This window comes from Procambarus clarkii, chromosome 24 (genome assembly GCF_040958095.1).
Source record: "Procambarus clarkii isolate CNS0578487 chromosome 24, FALCON_Pclarkii_2.0, whole genome shotgun sequence".
Classification (NCBI taxonomy): domain Eukaryota; kingdom Metazoa; phylum Arthropoda; class Malacostraca; order Decapoda; family Cambaridae; genus Procambarus; species Procambarus clarkii.
The window spans coordinates 2,370,923-2,393,035 of NC_091173.1; the positions used below are offsets into that span (position 1 = coordinate 2,370,923).

A 22,113-nucleotide genomic window follows, 5' to 3' on the forward strand; every position below is an offset into this window, starting at 1 on the left:
AAGTGGTGGCCACACACAGTCAGAAGACGACGCCACCACCCTCCCTCCCACAGCATTACTCCTCCCTCCATGGAGCACAGAGCTAAATATCACCACAATCCTGCTATTATCAGAATCCTAGTCAGTTTTATCACAGTCAGGGGGCTTCAGTAATACTATCACTGTTAAATAATAGCAGTATCATATATATTATGGCATTTGTAGGCGATGCTGTGGTCACAAGCTGAACAGTGGTGCTGTGAGCTCGTGCTGCGTGCGCCAGCCTTGGTGGCTTGCTCAATACTGACACTGTAACACCCAAGAATGTTGGCCTGGATTTTTTTCTAGGTGGCATCTGGCAACTATCGGTCGTGGCTGTACTATAGCTGCCCCTATCCCAGGCGGGGCGTTTAAATTATAGCGCTAGACACAAAATCATATATAAATGATGTGCGCGGTTTCGGTTTTGTCACTGATATCATTTATATATGATATGCGCGGTTTGAGGGTTAAGGGTTAAGAGATCAATTTGATAAAAATGCTTGCATTTTTTATGTGCATCAATATGTATGTAGAAAACATAAAAATTTTTACTTACATTTGCATAGACCTTCCCATTTAATCGGGAAGACAAATTTTCTTGACGTGTGCTAGTATCTTGAAGACAAGAACCAAATTTGTATGTTTTCAGCTAGCCTGAGAATCCAAAAAGTGGGGAGACCACTTTATTCTCCAATAAACATGATATTTCTCAATGCCTTCTTCATGTCATCTGAACTGAAAATGGTATTATTCATTTGCTTTTCTGAGGGGAGCCCCTACGGCTCCCTGGAGCTTATCGGGCTAATGTATGTTATGTTAGACCGGGACATTAGCTAAGGAGTTCAGACCTACCACGGACCAGCGCCAGAACCTGGCCCCTTCAGAGAGGTTTCAGGAAGCAATGGCCCTGGAAAACCCCATATGGTTGGGGGTTTTCTTTACAGGCATACCTCAGAATAAGAGTTTAATCCGTTCCTGGAGACGCCTCACCTTCCGAAAACTCGCATTCCGAAGTTAATTTCCCCATAAGAAATAAAGGGAAATGAATTAATCCGTTCCTGACTACCCCAAAAACCCCACATCAAACTAAATTTTTATACCTAATTTACCTAATTCATCTAAATAAACCTACAAAACTGTGTTCCAGTTATTACTTACCTTGCTGTCGAGTGCTGTAGGCGTATGGAAGATGGTGAGGAGGGGGGAGGAGGAGAGGAGTTACTGTTTGGAAGGGGAGTCCCCTTCCATAATCACATCACATAACCCCATGCCTTGTAACACTATGGATACCACTTCTCTTTCTAAATTTTTCAAACCAGCCCCTGCTTGCCTTAAACTCTTTCTTATCTGCATCACTCGTTGCAGGGGTATTCTTTAGAAGGTCTTCGTGCAACACCCTGGCTTTCTCACAAATAATGGCCTCCGAAACACTATCACCCCTCAACTCCTTGTCGTGTATCCAAATTAATAACAACTTTTCCACTTCTTCAAGTATTTGTGGTCTTTGTGCCGTTAATGTTCTTACTCCTTTTGCCACTTTAGCACCCATAATCTTATTTTTCTTCTTAAGTATAGTGCATATTGTTGATGTGGCTTTGTTGTACTGCCTACAAAGTTCAACAACATGTGTACCGTTCTCATGCTTCCGAATGATCTCTTGTTTCTCCTCTATTGTCATCCTCACATGAGCTTTCTGGCCTTTATCCTTACCACTGACTTTCTTGGGACCCATGGTGAGATATATAATAACAAATTGTATAGACAAATCACCAAAAATCCAACAAAACACTGAAAATCCGCGAGAAGAATTGATGTGGGGGTAGTCACTGAGCGCGAGATAATGGTAAACTGAGGGGCGGCGGGGCGGAGGGGCGACGATCGCCGAACCACCACGCGCTAGGTCGGCCTGTACGCGTATCAACAAACTCGCGTCCCGAAGTAACCCTCGCCTTCTGAGACAAATTTTTGGAGTAAATACTGTACTGCTCGCCTTCCGAAAACCTCACATACAGGGACAATCGCATTCCGAGGTACCACTGTATCTGCCATCGACCGGGGTTAGGCACCCAGAAAGGTAGGCGTAACAAAACAAACCCCACATGGTAAGAAACTACAACAAAAACCGAACAGAGAGGTAGAAAACTCCCTACAATCCCAAGGAAACTAGCAAACAAGCAAACATCACACTTTACTGCCGAGCCGATCGTCCACGCAGCCCTCCCCACCCCGGGAGGGGGAGGGGGGAGCCCCGGACCTACCGCGCTGGCTGCCAAGCTTCAGTTCGTTCGCTAATGTCAACCGGGATTGACGCTTCTCTGGCCTCAGTTTCCTAGGCGGTGTTTGCCTTGTGTGGCATTCACTGCCGTGTGTTGCGTTGTGCGGTGGCCAGGAGTACTTCATCAGTGCCGGGGCTGCATGTGCTTAGTGGCTGACTTCCCTAAGCGCCCTGTGAGTACTGCCCTTGCGTAACAGGGTTATCTTCCCTGGGGCATTCGGGAACCATTCCCGTAGAGGTTCTTGCTACTCGACATTTGCCTCGCCCTTGGGGCCAGCTGGGGCTTGGGCCCTTGTTTGGCCCTGGGTGGGGATTGGTATTGTGCTGGTTAGGGCGTCAAGGTGTTGCGCAGCCTGCCACCTAAGCAGCGGCCGGTTTCTGTTGCCTCTGGAGACGGTGTACTTTTGCGGGGTTTTTCTTTTGTTTTTCATTTTTCATGCCTGGTGGGGGTCTGCCTAAGGTGGTTATAGTTCCACTGGTAGTGTTTGGCGGCCCTCTGCTAGGCCCCCGTGATTGTACACGTCTCAGGGGTTTTCAGTGCTATAATCTACCCTCTTGTTATGTTTGGGTTTCTTAACCGGTTAGCAACACCTTGCCCGGGCTTCCCATAGTTGTTACCCTACGGGCCCTGGAAACCCCTGTCTGGGTTCGGGGGACCATTGAATGTGTCTTCCGGGTTCCAACCCGTCTTGTACGGGATCGTTGGTTGCTGTTCCCATGTCTCCGGGTGACAGTCGCCATTTTTACCTCCGTCATGCTGCCTGTTGGGTCACTGACACCTTGACCCGGAGTCTTGCGAGAGATTCTCTGCTTGTTCTCCAGTACTCTCCTGATGTTATTACTGTTCAGAGTACAGGCGGCATCCGTGTTGCAAGCTAGGTCAGGTTGCTGCAACATGCTAGGTTGGTTTCCCACTCGAATGCCCCATGGCCGCCCCGTTTGGTTAGGTGCTGCTCGCCCCTTTCTCTCCATGTTCCCAGCTCCGGACCGTCTGCGGGTTTCAGGGTCGGGACGGGGTTTAGTTGCGGCAGAGACTCGGGCGATTTTCGGGGGCTGCCCCGTTCGGGTTGGGGACGGAGGTTTGAGCCTGTGCCTCCTGCCAAAGCTTCTGGGTCTTACCAGCGGCCCTTTCTTGTTGCCTTTCCCATGGACTCTTGCTTTTCTTTAAGGGCGGAGGGCTTGGAGGACGGCCTCTGTTGTTGGTTCTCAGGGCTGTGGAGGATGCCTGCTAGCAGTTCTGGGGCAGTTTGCCCCTGCCAGGGTTTTTCTGCTGTTGGGCGACGTTTTTCGCCCATCCAGTCTGCTAGCTTCCCACATTTGCTGGCGTGTTTTTGTGTATTTAGCGTCAGTCACAGCCCCTGCTGGCGGTCATTTTCGTCTGCCGGTTTCCCGTCGTGGCCACCAGGGCGGCGTTGCGGTTTGTTTACATGCGTCTGGGTGTGCGAGCGAGCGTCTCTGGTGAGTTTTCAATTTTTTTTCAGGGTTTTTGTTCTCCTGTTGTCGTTTCTTTGTTTTTCTGGTGTTTTCTTGCCGTTGCCTGTTCCTCTGGGAACGTTTGGGTGTTGATTTTGGGTCTGAGCCTATGGGTTTAGGCTCAGTGCCCCTGGTTGGTATGCTTGCTCCCACACCTTGTCCCTCGGTTTTCGGTCTGTTGGGCCCGTTTTCCCAGGGGGTTCTGCTGGGGGCTGTGCTTTGCCTTTCAGTGGTGTTCTCCGCCGGCAAATGTGGTGGTTTGGGCTCCCCCTGGTTCGATTCTGGGTTCCTTTGGGTTCCTTGGTTTCGTTCTGGAGGTTTCTTCCTCTTGGGCCTCCTTTTGTGGGTTCAGGGGACTTTGTTTCCTCGTGTGACCCGGTTCTGCCTTTTGGGGTTCCGGGGTCTTCCTGGCTTGCAGACTGATCTTTTTGGGTCTTGGCACATGTTGTGGTTGTGCTGGGACTTTGCGGTTTTGCTGTCGAGGTGGGCCTTTTGATGCAGTTTTGTGCCTTCTTTGCCTGGCCGGCGTAGTGCTCTCTGCCCACTAGTCGGCGACTTGTACTTTTACAATATATGTCCTCACCTAGTTGTGCTTGTGGGGGTTGAGCTCTGGCTCCTTGGTCCCGCCTCTCCACCGTTTATCAACAGGTAATTACCTAAGTGTAGTTACAGGATGTATTGGTTCCTGTGCCTCTTGGGCTCTATCATGTCTACATGTGACATTGTATGGGGGTCAGTCTCGTTACTTGTGTGTGGAGTCACCACATTACTTCCTAGTGCTTTCCCGTTACCATTCTGACACTAAAAAAAAAAAAAAAAAATAATAATTATCTGTGGCTCTTTTGGGTACTCAGTTTCCACCTGTGTCCCCTAGTGCGTGTGCCCCTTGTGTTACATAGCCTGTCCTTATCAACCCTGTCGATTCCCTTGGGTATCTTGAATGTGGTGATCAGGTCTCCCCTCACTTCATCTTCCAGCGAAGTGTGGTTTAATTCCCGTAGTCTCTCCTCATGACTTAGGTAGTGTACTTTTTCTTTCGGAAGGGGTTCTGTTCCCTTCTCTGTTGACTGGGCGCTGGGAGAGCAGCTTGCTCTGTTGCCTCTCGCTTGGTCCCGCTGTTGGTGGGCGCTTTGGGTTGTCTTCCGGCCTCTGCTGGCGTCGGAGGACAGCTTCTCCCCCTTGGGGGGGTTCAGAGCTGGCGGGGTGGGCTTCTTCCCCTGCGCTTCGTCATTTCCTCTTCGTGGGTGCGTGGGGGGTGGTCGATCCGCCCCATCCTTCTGGGCTTCCCGTCTGCTCTTTGCAGTCATGGGCTTTTCCCGTCTGCAGTTCTTCTGGACTTCTTCAGTCTGCGCCCTGGATCCTCTGCCCTCCTCGGAGGACTGTTGTCTCCTGTTCGGATTCTGTTGGGGCCGGGTGCATGGATGGTGGCCCTGGACCTCCAGGTCACTTCTTGGCACGTTCCTCTCCAGTTTTTCTGGGGCTAGCACGGTTGGTGGTGGGGCTTCAGGTTTGCTGTTTTTATTGCCTTCCCTATTTTGTAATGGGCACTTCATATACTCTTTGCATCTTTACCGGATCTTAGTGCCCTGTCTGCGTCTGAGATTCGGTGTCTGGCCTACCTCGATGACTGGCTGGAGTGGGCTCCCAGTCAGTCCGCTTGTCTGCTCGCCAGGGGATGGTTCTTTCCAGATCGCTGGGTTTGGTTTCCTGGTGATCTGGAGGTTTTACCTTCTGTTTCCGTCCCGGGTTCGGACCTGGGCCTTGTTTCAGGCTCTTGGGCCCCTCATTGTCTTCCCTCCAGAAGTGTTATTGTGGCTGTGGTCCCGCCTTTGGCTGTTCAGGAGGGGGTCCCGGGTTGCTCAGCGGTTGCTTGGGCGGTTGTGCGGGAGTTTGCACTTCGGCGTGCTTGTCTGCCCGCGGAGTCGGGTTTGGCTCCGGCGTCGGTTGGTTCCTACGGAGACTCCACTTCCGCCTCTTGCATTCCTTGGGTTCCTCTGGGGATCTGGTGTTGGTGCTGCGTCACCAGCTTCCTCTTTGGGGTTTTCGGGGTTCCGTGCCTTGGCGGCTCCCCGAGCCTTCGCTCGATGTGTTCACGGACGGGTCGTCTCTCGGCTGGGGCTTTGTGACCAGTGCTCACCAGGTCGGCCGAGGTTGATGGAGTCTGTCTGTCCGTCGGGCTCACAGCCCGGTTCAGGTGTTCATGGCTGTCTGGTTTGTGCTTTGGAGGGTTTGGGTCACTAGGTACTCTACCATTCAGCTCTGTTTGGACTGTTCTCTGGTGGTTCTTGCCGGAACCACAGGGGGTTTGGTTAACCGTGTGGTTCGTGTCCGGGGTGTGTCCTGCGTCCTGGTGGACAGCTGTCTCGGTTCATTCCTCTTCGTGGGTTGGCCAGTCGTCGCCGATTCGTTTTGTTGGCTCTGTTGGGCTTATGGACTCCTGGCCATGGACGTCTTCGGGTCGGCGTGGTCTAGGCGTCGCCCGTTTTGTGGCGCCCTTCCCACCTGCGAGGACTTCACGGTGGAGGCTTTCGGCAGGCCTGGTCGAGGTGGGGGGTACCTGTACCTCTTCTTCCGGTCCAGCTGTTGCTTCGGGTTCTGGCTCAGTTGCAGCCCATTCCCACGAGAACAGTCCTTATGGTTCCACTGTGGCCGGCCCGGCCTTCTTTTCAGACGCTGCTTGATAGGTGTCCGTACCCGGGGCGTTTTTCCTGAGGCTTCGCCTCTTTCAGCAGGCCGAATCGGTCCTGTCCGTGACTGGTTCGGCCTTCTCTTTGGCTCTTCGCGTCTGGTATTTTGACGCAGGTATCGCCATCTCTATGGTGTTCAGGTGGCTTTGTTGACGGTGTCCCACCTGCGAGCTTCGTCTTGGAGACTGTATGACGGTTATTACGTCTTCTCGCGTTTTGTTTCCCCTCCGGCCTGCTCATGAGTCGCCTGAGCCATCCTGGTCCTTGTTCAGGGTGCCTTCTTCTCTTCCCCTCAGTTTGTGGTAGCCCCTTCGGTTTCAGTTTCCTCCTCTTTGGTACTGGTGGTAGCTTTATTGGTGTGCAGCCTTTCTCTGTCCTGGCGACGGTCGAGACGGCTGCTTTCCGGAGGGGTTCTTGGGGTATTGGTACTTGTTTGGTTTGGCCGGGGGGTGCGTCCTGTGTTGTCCAGTTGTGCTTTTTGCTGTTGCCGGCGTACCGTGCCTGGGGATGTGCTGTGGTTGATCCGGTTCCTTCGTTCCCTGTTTTCAGGGCTCGGGTTTCCCGGGTCGTCCGCAGTGTTTTCCTTCTTACTGCGGTCTGTCTTTGCGCCCGTGCTGTTCAGACGTTTGCAGCAATTGCTGCTGTGTTGGTGACGTCTCGGGCTCATTTCGGGCGCAGGGAATTGTGGGTCGCACAGGTTTTTGGCCGCCTATCCATATGTGCGTCTGTTCTTGGGCGTTCTTGTTGCCTTAGGTCGCAGGTTTGCGACCGGTTGTCTTGGCTTTGCGTTGCAGAGTTTGTGGCGGCCGCCTCCCGGGTTAGCCCTTTCTTTTCCTTCTCTTTGGGTATGAAGCTCCAGGGAGCCGTAGGGGCTCCCCACAGAAAACCAGCGTTGAATGTAATGAAACGCCATTTTCTGGGTGAGCCCCGGAGGCTCCCTGGAAACCCTCCCTCCCACCGGTCGGCGGTTTTTTCGCGTTGGTTGAAGCTTAGCTTCCGAACTGGAGCTTGGCAGCCGGCGCGGTAGGTCCGGGGCTCCCCCCTCCCCCTCCCGGGGTGGGGAGGGCTGCGCGGACGATCGGCGCGGCAGTAAAGTGTGATGTTTGCTTGTTTGCTTGTTTCCTTGGGATTGTAGGGAGTTTTCTACCTCTCTGTTCGGTTTTTGTTGTAGTTTCTTACCATGTGGGGTTTGTTTTGTTACGCCTACCTTTCTGGGTGCCTAACCCCGGTCGATGGCAGATAAGGAAAACCCCCAACCATATGGGGTTTTCCAGGGCCATTGCTCCCTGAAACCTCTCTGAAGGGGCCAGGTTCTGGCGCTGGTCCCTGGTAGGTCTGAACTCCTTAGCTAATGTCCCGGTCTAACATAACACACATTAGCCCGATAAGCTCCAGGGAGCCTCCGGGGCTCACCCAGAAAATGGCGTTTCATTACATTCAACGCTGGTTTTTTAGCCATACTAAGTTAACTCATGGTTATTTAATAAAAGGGATCCTGCTCCTTATTGTTTGTAGTGCTACTCAGTTACACACATTGATGAAGGACCAGGTGTCCGTGATTACTTAATTTTTGTTTTCCATTGATCCTTCTTATATCAATGTTGTTGGGAACACTCCTTAGTGAAACAGATTTATACGGAAGTAAGCTTACATGTCCTGCTCGCAAGTTGGTGTCTTCAGTAATATATATTGTAAGTACTGTACCTTGTTTTTATCTCTAACTTGAATAGTTCTTTATAAGCAAGGGCTGGCATAGCACTTGATTTTGATAATTTCTTTCTTCTTTTAGGTATTAACACCATTAAAGCTCTCCAAGGAAAGCTCCACCCTCACGAAGACACGCGAGCCACTGAATCCAAGTGGAGAAAGATTTTCAAGCAAGTCGGGAGACAAATCACAAACACAGTCAAGTTATACCAGAGACACTGCAGTGGGCTTAGTTCATGATGTTAAAAAATGGCCAAAAAACTGCCTTCTTTGTACACTCAGTCAGTTGAACCACTTGTATCTCACCTTCCACCTGATAAATTGTCTCTTATAAGAGGTAAGCCTTTCAGTATCCTTTACTTACTTATTCTTTATAAATTGTCAACAGTATTACTCTCAGCAAACACAGCTGAGAAAGTTAAGAGGATAGAGATGAAAATCAGACACAAGTAATGTATAAAAAGAAAGACAGAATAATGGTATAACATCATTTGTGAAATGTCAATATTGAAGTGGAGAATATGCAGCACACTGCAATGTAACACTTGTGTGTGATGCTGTTTTTCCTTCCCAAGTCATTTTACCTGCACTTTCCTCACAGCAACTTACTTCACACTTCTCTATTTAATCACCTCTTATTTATATACTTTACTCATATTTATTCTCTATTTTCATGTCCTTATGTGTAATACTTTGTTATTTGTTCTTACAGCTGAACTAAATGAGCAAAGCATTAAAATATCAAATCTGATCACTGCCCTTAGTGAAGTAATAATACAGAATTTGATTGAAGTTGCAAATGGATCACTTCGTCAAGTAGCAGATACACCGCGTCTTTATCGACGTACCAACAGAGCTCCTCCCACAACACACCAGCCATATATAGCAGCTGCAACCTCAGTACTGTCAACATTTTCAAATGATAACTCTGGAAAAGTGGATTCTCAGCTGATAGTTCATTGGCTGACACGGGTGTGCACTGAAGTGTCCCAACAGTAAGTTCCATAATAATAATATTTCTAATACTGTCTCCACTCGATTATCCGGACTATATGGGAAGGACCCCCAGCCGAATAATCACGTGTTCCGGATAATGGTACTTTTTCACCTCTGAGTCCAAATCTAACCATTTCCAACTATTTTTATACTACAAACAGCATAATTTGAATTGCCTTGCCACATATAATTATTAAATATTCAACTAGAAACCTCAACCTACCTTGTTGTTGTTCGTCTTCTTGATTGATGCCACACATCTTGCGGTTAAGAATTCTTGACAATTTACGTAACCTATACTAACACAACACTAAAATTAACACTTGGAATTACTGTACAGTTCATTAAGTAAAGTTAGTTTTGACTGCCAGCTGCTGATGCCTCACTGGTTGAGGGAGCTAGGCTTGCCTGAGATGCCTTACTGGTTGAAGGCGCTTGGCTTGCCTGAGATGCCTCACTGGTTGAAGGCGCTTGGCTTGCCTGTGACGCCTCACTGGTTGAAGGCGCTTGGCTTGCCTGAGATGCCTCACTGGTTGAAGGTGCTTGGCTTGCCTGAGATGCCTTACTGGTTGAAGGCGCTTGGCTTGCCTGAGATGCCTCACTGGTTGAAGGTGCTTGGCTTGCCTGAGATGCCTTACTGGTTGAAGGCGCTTGGCTTGCCTGAGATGCCTCACTGGTTGAAGGTGCTTGGCTTGCCTGAGATGCCTTACTGGTTGAAGGCGCTTGGCTTGCCTGAGATGCCTCACTGGTTGAAGGCGCTTGGCTTGCCTGAGATGCCTCACTGGTTGAAGGCGCTTGGCTTGCCTGAGATGCCTCACTGGTTGAAGGTGCTTGGCTTGCCTGAGATGCCTTACTGATTGAAGGCGCTTGGCTTGCCTGAGATGCCTCACTGGTTGAAGGCGCTTGGCTTGCCTGTGACGCCTCACTGGTTGAAGGCGCTTGGCTTGCCTGAGATGCCTCACTGGTTGAAGGCGCTTGGCTTGCCTGAGATGCCTCACTGGTTGAAGGCGCTTGGCTTGCCTGAGATGCCTCACTGGTTGAAGGCGCTTGGCTTGCCTGAGATGCCTCACTGGTTGAAGGCGCTTGGCTTGCCTGAGATGCCTCACTGGTTGAAGGCGCTTGGCTTGCCTGAGATGCCTCACTGGTTGAAGGCGCTTGGCTTGCCTGAGATGCCTCACTGGTTGAAGGCGCTTGGCTTGCCTGAGATGCCTCACTAGTTGAAGGCGCTTGGCTTGCCTGAGATGCCTCACTGGTTGAAGGCGCTTGGCTTGCCTGTGACGCCTCACTGGTTGAAGGCGCTTGGCTTGCCTGTGACGCCTCACTGGTTGAAGGCGCTTGGCTTGCCTCTGACGCCTCACTGGTTGAAGGCGCTTGGCTTGCCTGTAATGCCTCACTGGTTGAAGGCGCTTGGCTTGCCTGTGACGCCTCACTGGTTGAAGGCGCTTGGCTTGCCTGTGACGCCTCACTGGTTGAAGGCGCTTGGTTTGCCTGTGACGCCTCACTGGTTGAAGGCGCTTGGTTTGCCTGTGTCGCCTCACTGGTTGAAGGTAATTGGCTTGCCTGTGACGCCTCACTGGTTGAAGGCACTTGGCTTGCCTGTGACGCCTCACTGGTTGAAGGCACTTGGCTTGCCTGTGACTCCTCACTGGTTAAAGGCACTTGGCTTGCCTGTGACTCCTCACTGGTTGAAGGCACTTGGCTTGCCTGTGATGCCTCACTGGTTGAAGGCGCTTGACTTGCCTATGACGCCTCACTGGTTGAAGGCGCTTGGCTTGCCTTTGACACCTCACTGATTGAAGGCGCTTGGCTTGATTTTCGTACCATAAAAGAATCAAGTGTTGCTTGCCTTCTGTTTCACTGGCCAGTTGTATGATCAGCTCTTTATTTCGCCTCAAGTACTGATACATGTTTCCAACTTCTGAATGAGCACAACTGGATGAAAAATTTATTAATCCGTCAACATAGGTCATGAGTACACTGTATTTTTGTGGTCATTGGTGTTGGTTCTTCACTGCCTTCTTCATCCTCCAACTCTATGTCGACCTCACCAGTAATAGACTGGAGAATCTCGTCTTCACTCATCACACCATATCCTGGGCCATTGGCATATTTTTCAAGCCAATCAACCACATCCTGTCTTTCTAAGTTTTTGCCGGCATTTCTGAATATTCCATGGATTTCATCTGTAAATCCTTCAAAATCCATTTCTTCATCCTCCTCATTTCTGACCGTAGACGTGAGGAGTTTTTTCCAGGAATTTTGCAAAGTCGATTCCTTTACTTCACTCCACACCTTGGCCCAGTTATAGATGGCTTCCTTGATTGTATAGTTCTTCAAATTCTCAAGGTTTTTCTGGGGGAGCCCCTATGGCTCCCTGGAGCTTACTAGGATGATATGCTAATGTCAGACTTTGGCATCAGTCATGTGTATGGAGTTCTTATGGGCCTACCAGGGACCACGAGCCAGAACCTGGCCCCCTCTAGAGAAACAAGGGAAGCAATGGCCTATAGAAACCCCCGTGTAATTGGAAGCATTCTATGTCTGCCATCAACCGGGTTAGGCACCCAGAAAGGTAGGCATCCCAAAACAAACCCCTGTTCTGATGAAAACTGCAACCAAAAGCCGAATGAGTGGATAGAACTCCCCAAACAAAAAGTGAGCAAACTAGTATGAAGTCATTCATCGTCATGTCGCTATCTGCACAGCCCCCTCCCCCCCCCCCCCTTCCTCCTCGGGAGGGGGAATGGGCAGCCCCAGACCTACCGCGCCGGCGATTCACACCCCAGTTCTTGAGGCTGATGCTATCGGCTCGGTTGTGTGCTCTGGCTCCAGTCTTTTTGCGGCGCTGTGCCTTGTGTGTGGCTGCTGTACTCCAGGAGTGCGAGAGCCAGGAGTTATTCCTCGGTACTCAGGCTGCATGCGCCTTGGGTTCCCTTCCCTAGGTGCCTTGTAAGTACTGCCCTTGGAGCTTGGGGTTACCTTCCACAAGTTCCTCGGGGTCTGTCTCTGTGTGTCCGTTTTACTGCTCAGTTTTTCAGCTGCTCTTTGGGTACTTGGGGGTTTTGTCTCCTCTAGTTCACCTTAGAGTAAGAGGCAGTTTTCGCACTGGTGGGGCGCAGGGTGCTGTGCAGTTGGTTGTCACCTATCACGGCGACCGGCTCTGTTCCTTGGGGTACGTTGTCCTCTTGAGGGGTTTTGTTTTTACCTTGGTGGGGGGTTCTGCCCTATTTGCCACTGGTGTTTGGCCTCACCATGATACTTGGTGGTGCTCCCTGCTTGGTCCCGTGAGTGTACACGTCCCTGGGGTTCAGTTTTAGACAGTTTGTTTGGTAGTTTGGTAGTAGTGGGTGCCTGTTAGCAGTAACTTGCCTGGGTTTACCTGAGCACAAGTCCTCTTCAAGTAAACGCTCAGGACCCTGGCAATCCCCTAGGGGACGCGTGGGTCCGATGGATGTGACCCCGGGGTCCCCCCTCTCTTCGTGCGACTTTGAGGGTTGTTCGGTCCCCTTGTCTCAGAGCGACCCTCACTGTTTTTGCCTCCGTCATGCAGACTATTGGGTCAGTGACACTTTCGACCCTGAGTCCTGTGAGTATTGTTGCTTGCTGGTGACTCAATTTACCCAGTCTATGGATGATGATCTTCGGGTACAGGCTGCACAGGCGTTGCATTCTAGGTTTCGGTTGTTGCAATGCGCTAGGTTGGTTGTTCACCCAGATGCCCCATGACTGCCCCGTTTTGCTTATAGGGACCCGGACTTGGGAGTGGGGGTCGCTTCGACCCTGGTTCAGTCCGCACCTCCTGGTCCTTCCCCTCCTATTGTTCGTTCTGGTCCCCCTTCCCTGCTTCCAGCCCCGAAACGTCTGAGGGTTTCGGAGTCGGGGCAGGGGTTAGTAGGTCTTGAGACTCGGGCAGCCTCGGGGGATGCCCCTTCCGGTGTGGCGACAGAGGCATTCGAGTCTCCTTCCCTAGCCGAAGCCTCTGGGTCTGACCAGTGGGCCTCATTCTATCCGGATTCTACAGCTGCGCCAGCCTTGTCTAGTGGGGTCGGTGCTTGGGGGGGGGGAGGACTCGGCCCCGGGTCCTGCAAAGGAGGACCCTGGGGCTGGGGAGGGGCTGACTTGGGGGCCTTGGGCCCCGCTGGACCCCGCCGGGGTTTTTCTACCCTCTGAGCGGGGCTTACTGTTGCAAGGAGTGGGGTTTTCTTTTCTCCCCCTCTGTGTATGAGTTGAATTTGGTGTCTGCCCCTCCCCTGGTTCGGTTCTGTGTTCGCCCGGGTGCTTTGGTTCTGTCTTTCTGGAGGCTTTCGGCTTATCGCATCCAACCTGCTGCAGTGCAGGCGGCCCTTATGGCGAACCTCCTGCGTGACCCGGATTATGCCTCAGCAAAGGATCCCTCAGCTTTCAGGTTTGGGACTTCGTTCCCTTTCTGTCTCCGTTACGAGGTTCCGGAGTCGTCCTGGCTAGCGGACTGGCCTGTCTTTGCCTTGGTAGCTTGGCACTCCTTCTGCTGTTACCACACGCTTGAGTGGCGGGAAGCTTCAACGGTCCTTCAGGTTTTCCTGGGAGGGCGACCTTGAGCAACTCAATGAGTGCTTGTTTGCACCTGCCCTTTCCCGGGATGTTGGTGTCGTTCAGCTCCATGTGCAGGTTCCCCTCCTTTCAGCAGCGCAGGTGGAGGAGGACTTGCATGCTCAGGGCCTTTTGGTTGCGGCCTTGCGCTTCTTTTCCCTCCTGGAGCTGTCTTCTGACTGGCTCACAGAGGATGTGAGGGCGCTTGGGGCTGTTCCGGGGTCTGGCGCCTTGGCCTTGGCAGCTCGCTCGTCAGCTGCCATGCAGAAGCTTTTCGCGCCGATCTTGTGGGATGCGGTGGCAAAGTTTTATGCTTCCTGGCTCGTGTGTCGGCAGGCGGTACTTGCCTCCTCTGTGGAATCTGCTTGGGCCTTGTCTCTTAAGCTTTCGTACCCCTTTTCTGTGGGGAGCCCCTACGGCTCCCTGGAGCTTATCGGGCTAATGTATGTTATATTAGACCGGGACATTAGCTAAGGAGTTCAGACCTACCAGGGATCAGCGCCAGAACCTGGCCCCTTCAGAGAGGTATCGGGGAGCAATGGCCCTGGAAAACCGCTTGTGGTTGGGGTTTTCCTTATCTGCCATCGACCGGGGTTAGGCACCCAGAAAGGTAGGCATAACAAAACAAACCCCACATGGTAAAAAACTAAAACAAAAACCGAACAGAGAGGTAGAAACTCCCTACAATCACAAGCAAACAAGCAAACATCACACTTTACTGCCACGCCGATCGTCCGCGCAGCCCTCCCCGCCCCGGGAGGGGCAGGGGGGAGCCCCGGACCTACCGCGCCGGCTGCCAAGCTTCAGTTCGTTCGCTAATGTCAATCGGGATTGATGCTTCTCTGGCCTCAGTTTCCTAGGCGGTGTTTGCCTTGTGTGGCGTTCACTGTCGTGTGTTGTGTTGTGCAGTGGCCATGAGTACCTCATCAGTGCCCGGGCTGCATGTGCTTAGTGGCTGACTTCCCTAAGCGCCCTGTGAGTACTGCCCTTGCGTAACAGGGTTATTTTCCCTGGGGCGTTCGGGAACCATTCCCGTAGAGGTTCTTGCTGCTTGGCATTTGCCTCGCCCTTGGGGCCAGCTGGGGTTTGGGCCCTTGTTTGGTCCTGGGTAGGGATTGGTATTGTGCTGGTTAGGGCGTCAAGATGTTGCACAGCCTGCCACCTAAGCGGCGGCCGGTTCCTGTTGCCTCTGAAGACAGTGTACTTCTGCGGGGTTTTTCTTTTGTTTTTAATTTTTCTTGCCTGGTGGGGGTCTGCCTAAGGTGGTTAGTTCCACTGGTAGTGTTTGGCGGCCCTCTGCTAGGCCCCCGTGATTGTACACGTCTCAGGGGTTTTCAGTGCTATAATCTACCCTCTTGTTATGTTTGGGTTTCTTAACCGGTTAGCAACACCTTGCCCGGGCTTCCCATAGTTCTTACCCTACGGGCCCTGCAAACCCCTGTCTGGGCTTGGGGGACCATTGAATGTGTCTTCCGGGTTCCAACCCGTCTTGTACGGGATCGTTGGTTGTTGTTCCCTTGTCTCCTGGTGACAGTCGCCATTTTTACCTCCATCATGCTGCCTGTTGGGTCACTGACAACTTGACCCGGAGTCTTGCGAGAGATTCTCTGCTTGTTCTCCAGTACTCTCCTGATGTTATTACTGTTCAGAGTACAGGCGGCATCCGTGTTGCAAGCTAGGTTAGGTTGCTGCAACATGCTAGGTTGGTTTCCCACTCGAATGCCCCGTGGCCGCCCCATTTGGTTAGGTGCTGTTCGCTTTTTTCCCTCCCTGTTCCCAGCTCCGTTCCGTCAGGCGGGTTTCAGGGTCGGGGCGGGGTTTAGTTGCGGCAGAGACTCGGGCGGTTTTCGGGGCTGCCCCATTCGGGTTTGGGACGGAGGTTTGAGCCTGTGCCTCCTGCCAAGGCTTCTGGGTCTTACCAGCAGCCCTTTCTTATTGCCTTTCCCATGGACTCTTGCTTTTCTTTAAGGGCGGAGGGCTTGGAGGACGGCTCTGCCCCGGGGCCTCTGTTGTTGGTTCCCGGGGCTGTGGGGGATGCCTGCTAGCAGTTCTGGGGCGGTTTTGCCCCTGCCGGGGTTTTTCTGCTGTTGGGCGGCGTTTTTTGCCCATCCAGTCTGCTAGCTTCCCACATTTGCTGGCGTGTTTTTGTGTATTTAGCGTCAGTCACAGCCCCTGCTGGCGGCCATTTCGTCTGCCGGTTTCCCGGCGTGGCCACCAGGGCGGCGTTGCGGTTTGTTTACATGCGACTGGGTGTGCAAGCGAGCTTCTCGGGTGAGTTTTCATTTTTTTTTTTTCAGGGTTTTTGTTCTCCTGTTGTCGTTTCTTTGCTTTTCTGGTGTTTTCTTGCCGTTGCCTGTTCCTCTGGGAACGTTTGGGTGTTGATTTTACACCGGGTTTTTCCAATTTTTCTTTTTTAGGTCTGAGCCTTTGGGTTTAGGCTCTGCCCCTGGCTGGTATGCTTGCTCCCACACCTTGTCCCCCGGTTTTCGGTCTGTTGGGACCGTTTTCCCAGGGGGTTCTGCTGGGGGCTGTGCTTTGCCTTTCAGTGGTGTTCTCCGCCGGCAAAATTTGGTTGTTTGGGCTCCCCCTGGTTCGATTCTGGGTTCCTTTGGGTTCCTTGGTTTCGTTCTGGAGGTTTCTTCCTCTTGGGCCCCCTTTTATGGGTTCAGGGGACTTTGTTTCCTCGTGTGACCCGGTTCTGCCTTCTAGGGTTCCGGGGTCTTCCTGGCTTGCAGACTGTTATTTTTGGGTCTTGGCACATGTTGTGGTCGTGCTGGGACTTTGTGGTTTTGCTGTCGAGGTGGGCCTTTTGATGCAGTTTTGTGCCTTCTTTGCCTGGCCGGCGTGGTGCTCTCTGCCAACTAGTCAGCGACTTGTACTTTTACAATATATGTCCTCACCTAGTTGTGCTTGCGGGGGTTGAGCTCTGGCTCTTTGGTCCCGCCTCTCAACCATCTATCAACAGGTGTGCAATTACCTAAGTGTAATTACCTAAGTGTAGTTACAGGATGAGAGCTACGCTCGTGGTGTCCCGTCTTCCCAGCACTCTTTGTCATATAACGCTTTGAAACTACTGACGGTCTTGGCCTCCACCACCTTCTCACTTAACTTGTTCCAACCGTCTACCACTCTATTTGCGAAGGTGAATTTTCTTATATTTCTTCGGCATCTGTGTTTAGCTAGTTTAAATCTATGACCTCTTGTTCTTGAAGTGCCAGGTCTCAGGAATCCTTCCCTGTCGATTTTATCAATTCCTGTTACTATTTTGTACGTAGTGATCATATCACCTCTTTTTCTTCTGTCTTCTAGTTTTGGCATGTTTAATGCTTCCAACCTCTCCTCGTAGCTCTTGCCCTTCAGTTCTGGGAGCCACTTCGTAGCATGTCTTTGCACCTTTTCCAGCTTGTTGATGTGCTTCTTAAGATATGGGCACCACACAACAACTGCATATTCTAGCTTTGGCCTAACAAAAGTCATGTGTACAGGTTCCTGTGCTGTGCCTATTGGGCTCTATCATGTCTACATGTGAAACTGTATGGGGGTCAGCCGCGTTACTTGTGTGTGGAGTCACCACATTACTTCCTAGTGCTTTCCAATTACCATTCTGACACTAACAAAAAAAAAAAAAAAAGCTTGCTACTATCTCTGTGGCTCTTTTGGGCACTCAGTTTCCACCTGTATCCCCTAGTGCATGTGCCCCTTGTGTTACATAGCCTGTCCTTATCAACCCTGTCGATTCCCTTGGGAATCTTGAATGTGGTGATCAGGTCCCCCCCTCACTCTTCGTCTTCCAGTGAAGTGTGGTTTACTTCCTGTAGTCTCATCATGAATTAGGTAGTGTACTTTTTCTTTCGAAAGGGGTTCTGTTCCCTTCTCTGTTGACTGGGCGCTGGGGGAGCAGCTTGCTCTGTTGCCTCTCGCATGGTCCCGCTGTTGGTGGGCGCTTTGGGTTGTCTTCTGGCCTCTGCTGTCGTCGGTGGACGGCTTCTCCCCCTTGGGGGGGTTCAGAGCTGGCAGGGTGGGCTTCTTCCCCTGCGCTTCATCATTTCTTCTTTGTGGGTGCGTGGGGCTTGGTCGATCCGCCCCATCCTTCTGGGGTTCCCGTCTGCTCTTTGCAGTCGTGAGCTTTTCCGGTCTGCAGTTCTTCTGGACTTCTTCAGTCTGCGCCCTGGATCCTATGCCCTCCTCGGAGGACTGTTGTCTCCTGTTCGGATTCTGTTGGGGCCGGGTGCCTGGATGGTGGCCCTGGACCTCCAGGTCACTTCTTGGCACGTTCCTCTCCAGTTTTCTGGGACTGACACAGTTGGTGGTGGGGCTTCAGGTTTGCTGTTTTTATTGTCTTCCCTATTTTGTAATGGGCACTTCGTATACTTTTTGCATCTTTACCGGATCTTATTGCCCTGTCTGAGATTCGGTGTCTGGCCTACCTCGACGACTGGCTGGTGTGGGCTCCCAGTCAGTCCGCTTGTCTGCTCGCCAGGGGTATGGTTCCCTCCATATCGCCGGGTTTGGTTTCCTGGTGATCTGGAGGTTTTTCCATCTGTTTCCTTCCCGGGTTCGGACCTGGGCCTTGTTTAGGGCTATTGGGCCACTCATTGTCTTTCCCTCCAGAAGTGTTACTGCGGCTGTGGTCCCGCCTTCGGCTGTACAGGAGGGGGTCCCGGGTTGCTCAGCGGTTGCTTGGGCGGTTGTGCGGGAGTCTGCACTTCGGCGTGCTTGTCTGCCCGCGGAGTCGGGTTTGGCTTCGGCGTCTGTTGGTTCCTTCGGAGACTCCCCTTCCGCCTCTTGCATTCCTTGGGTTCCTCCGGGGATCTTGTGTTGGTGCTGCATCACCAGCTTCCACTTTGGGGTTTTCGGGGTTCTGTGCCTTGGCACCTCCCCGAGCCTTCGCTCGATGTATTCACGGACGGGTCGTCTCTCGGCTGGGGCTTTGTGACCAGTGCTCACCAGGTCAGCTGAGGTTGATGGAGTCTGTCTGTCCGTCGGGCTCACAGCACGGTTCGGGTGTTCGTGGCTGTCTGGTTTGCGTTTCGGAGGGTTTGGGTCACTAGGTGCTCTACCATTCAGCTCTGTTCGAACTGTTCTCTGGTGATTCTTGCCGGAACCACAGGGTTTCTCTTAGGTGTTTGACCTTTGGGGTTAGTCCCTTAGAGTGGATCGTTTGCTGGATTCTCGGGGTTTGGCTAACCGTGAGGTTCATGTCCGGGGTGTGTCCTGCGTCCTGGCGGACAGCTGTCTCGGTTCATTCCTCTTCGTGGGTTGGCCACGCCGATTCGTTTTGTTGGCTCTGTCGGGCGTATGGACTCCTAGCCATAGACGTCTTCGGGTCAGCGTGGTCTAGGCGTCGCCCATTTTGTGGCGCCCTTTCCCACCTGCGAGGACTTCACGGTGGATGCTTTCGGCAGGACTGGTCGAGGTGGGGGTACCTGTTCCTCTTCTCCGGGTCCAGCTGTTGCTTCGGATTCTGGCTCGGTTGCAGCTTATTCCCACGAGAGCAGTCCTTATGGTTCCATGGTGGCCGGCCCGGCCTTCTTTTCAGACGCTGCTTGATAGGTGTCCGAACCCGGGGCGTTTTTCCTGAGGCTCCGCCTCTTTCAGCAGGCCGAATCGGTCCTGTCCATGACTGGTTTGGCCTTTTCCTTGGCTCTTCGCGTCTGGTATTTTGACACGGGTATCTCCATCTCTATGGTATTCAGGTGGCTTTGTTGACGGTGTCCCACCTGCGAGCTTCGTCTTGGCGACAGTATGACGTTTCATACGTTTTCTCGTGTTTTGTTTCCCCTTCGGCCTGCTCATGCGTCGCCTGAGCCATCCTGGTCCTTGTTCAGGGTGCCTTCTTATCTTCCCCACAGTTTGTGGTAGCCCCTTCAGTTCAGTTTTCTGCTCTTTGGTACTGGTGGTAGCTTTATACGTGTGCAGCCTTTCTCTGTCCTGGCGACGGTCAAGACGGCTGCTTTCCGGAGGGGTTCTTGGGGTATTGGTACTTGATTGGTTTAGCCGGAGGTGCGTCCTGTGTTGTCCGGTTGTGCTTTTTGCTGTTGCCGGCGTACCGTGTCTGGGGATGCGCTGTGGTTGATCTGGTTCCTTCGTTCCCTGTTTTCAGGGCTCAGGTCTCCCAGGTCATCCGCAGTGTTTTCCTTCTTCCAGCCTGCGGTCTGTCTTTGCGCCCGTGTTGTTCAGACGTTTGCAGCTTTTGCTGCTGTTTGCTGCTGTCTCGGGCTCATTTCGGGCGCAGGGATTTGTGGGTCGCACGGGGTTCTTGGCCGCCCATCCTTATGCGCGTCTGCTCCTGGGCGTTCTTGTTGCCTTGGGTCGCAGGTTTGCGACCGGTTGTCTTGGCTTTGCGTTGCAGAGTTTGTGGCGGCCGCCTCCCGGGTTAGCCCTTTCTTTTCCTTCTCTTTGGGTATGAAGCTCCAGGGAGCCGTAGGGGCTCCCCACAGAAAACCAGCGTTGAATGTAATGAAACACCATTTTTTTGGTGAGCCCCGGAGGCTCCCTGGCAACCCTCCCTCCCACTGGTTGGCAGGTTTTTCGCGTTGGTTGAAGCTTGGCAGCCGGCGCGGTAGGTCCGGGGCTCCCCCCTCCCCCTCCCGGGGCGAGGAGGGCTGCGCGGACGATCGGCGTGGCAGTAAAGTGTGATGTTTGCTTGTTTGCTTGTGATTGTAGGGAGTTTGTTTTGTTTCTCTGTTCGGTTTTTGTTTTAGTTTTTTACCATGTGGGGTTTGTTTTGTTATGCCTACCTTTCTGGGTGCCTAACCCCGGTCGATGGCAGATAAGGAAAACCCCAACCACAAGGGGTTTTCCAGGGCCATTGCTCCCTGAAACCTCTCTGAAGGGGCCAGGTTCTGGCGCTGGTCCCTGGTAGGTCTGAACTCCTTAGCTAATGTCCCGGTCTAATATAACATACATTAGCCCGATAAGTTCCAGGGAGCTGTAGGGGCTTACCCAGATAATGGCGTTTCATTACATTCAACGCTGGTTTTTGCCCTCTCTTGTTTGAGGCTTCAGCCGTTGTGCATTTTATTCAAGCTGCTTCGGCTTCTTGCCGTCCTATGTTGAACTTGCTGGTTCTCCGGGGGTCCCGAGGTGGGCCTTCCCAGAAGGGTCGTGCCAAGGCTCGGGGTTCCCTCTCATCGTGGTAGGCTACTGGTGTCAGGTTTGGGTTCGGTTCCTCCTTCGGACCCACCTTCGTCTGGTCGGCACAGTGTTCACTCTGTGTGAGGTCCTGGGTCTCGTAAAAGGCGCCGGCCCTTTCACGGTTCGCCCCATTGACGGGGTGATGGGAGGGGGGGGAGGCTTGCGCTGTTTGCTCACGCCTGGTCCCACGAATTGTGGGCATTTCGGATCGTTTCGCACGGCCTTCGGTGGCGTTGGGTGGCCCCTCCCCCTGCGGGGGGTTCGGGGCTGGCAGGGCAGGCTTCTTCCCTTGCGCTCTGTCAGGTCATCTTGGAGTGGGTTCGCTTGGGCGTGGTCGAAACGACGACGTCCCTCAGATGGGTTTCCCGTCTGTTTCCGGTCCCGAAACGGGACTGCGCAGACCTGTGATTCATTCTGTACTTGTCCCGTCTGAACCCCTGGGTTCATTGCCCCTCCTTTCGGATGACCACGCTGTCCCAGGTTCGGCTCCTGTTGGAGCCGGGCGCTTGGATGGTGTCCCCTGGACCTCCAGGATGCTTATTGGTACGTCCCGATTCATCCGGGGTTCAGGGACTGGCTCGGTTTTGTTGTGGGGCTTCGTGCTTACCGCTTTCGTTGTCTTCCGTTTGGTTTGAACCTGGCACCTCGCATTTTCACGCGCCTCATGGGGGCCGTGGTGACCCGTCTGCATCTGTTAGGTGTTCAGGTGTTGGCCTACCTCGACGACTGGTTGGTTTGGGCTCCCAGCCAGTCTGCTTGTCTGCTAGCCAGGGATCTGGTTCTTTCTCAGCTCGCCGGGTTCGGGATCTTGGTGAACTGGAGGAAGTCCCGTCTGGTTCCCTCCCAGGTTCGGACCTGACTGGGCCTTGTGTGGGACTCTCGGACTGCTTCCTTGTTTCTTCCTCTGCAGTCTCTTTTGCGGCTGCGGTCCCGCTTGTGCTTGTTTCTTGGGAGCTCCCGGGTCACCCAGAGGTTGCTCGAGGGTCTGTGCAGGGGCCTGAACTTCGCGATGCTGGTCTACCAGCCGGGCTAGGTTTGGCTTTGTCGGCTGTTCTGGTTCCTTTGGGGATGTCACTTCTGCCTCTCTTGCGATCACTGGGTTTGGACCCCGGGGGCTTTGCATCGGTTGCTGCGTCACCGGCTTCCTCTTCAGGTTTTTCAGGGGTTCGATGCCTTGGCGCCTTCCCGAGCTCTCGCTCGATGTGTTCACGGGCGCGTCATCTCTAGGCTGCGACTTTGTGACCAGTG

The 22,113-nt window shown here is 52.8% G+C and overlaps 1 protein-coding gene across 1 annotated transcript in view; it reads left to right on the forward strand.

The window, feature by feature from the left end:
* Positions 1-22,113, forward strand: part of Cog2 (conserved oligomeric Golgi complex subunit 2) — a 197,298-nt gene that overhangs the window by 142,814 nt on the left and 32,371 nt on the right. Inside the window, 3 exon segments of the mRNA XM_045748023.2 lie at positions 8,246-8,405; positions 8,408-8,500; positions 8,876-9,158. Coding sequence (XP_045603979.2) covers positions 8,246-8,405; positions 8,408-8,500; positions 8,876-9,158 — 536 coding nt within the window.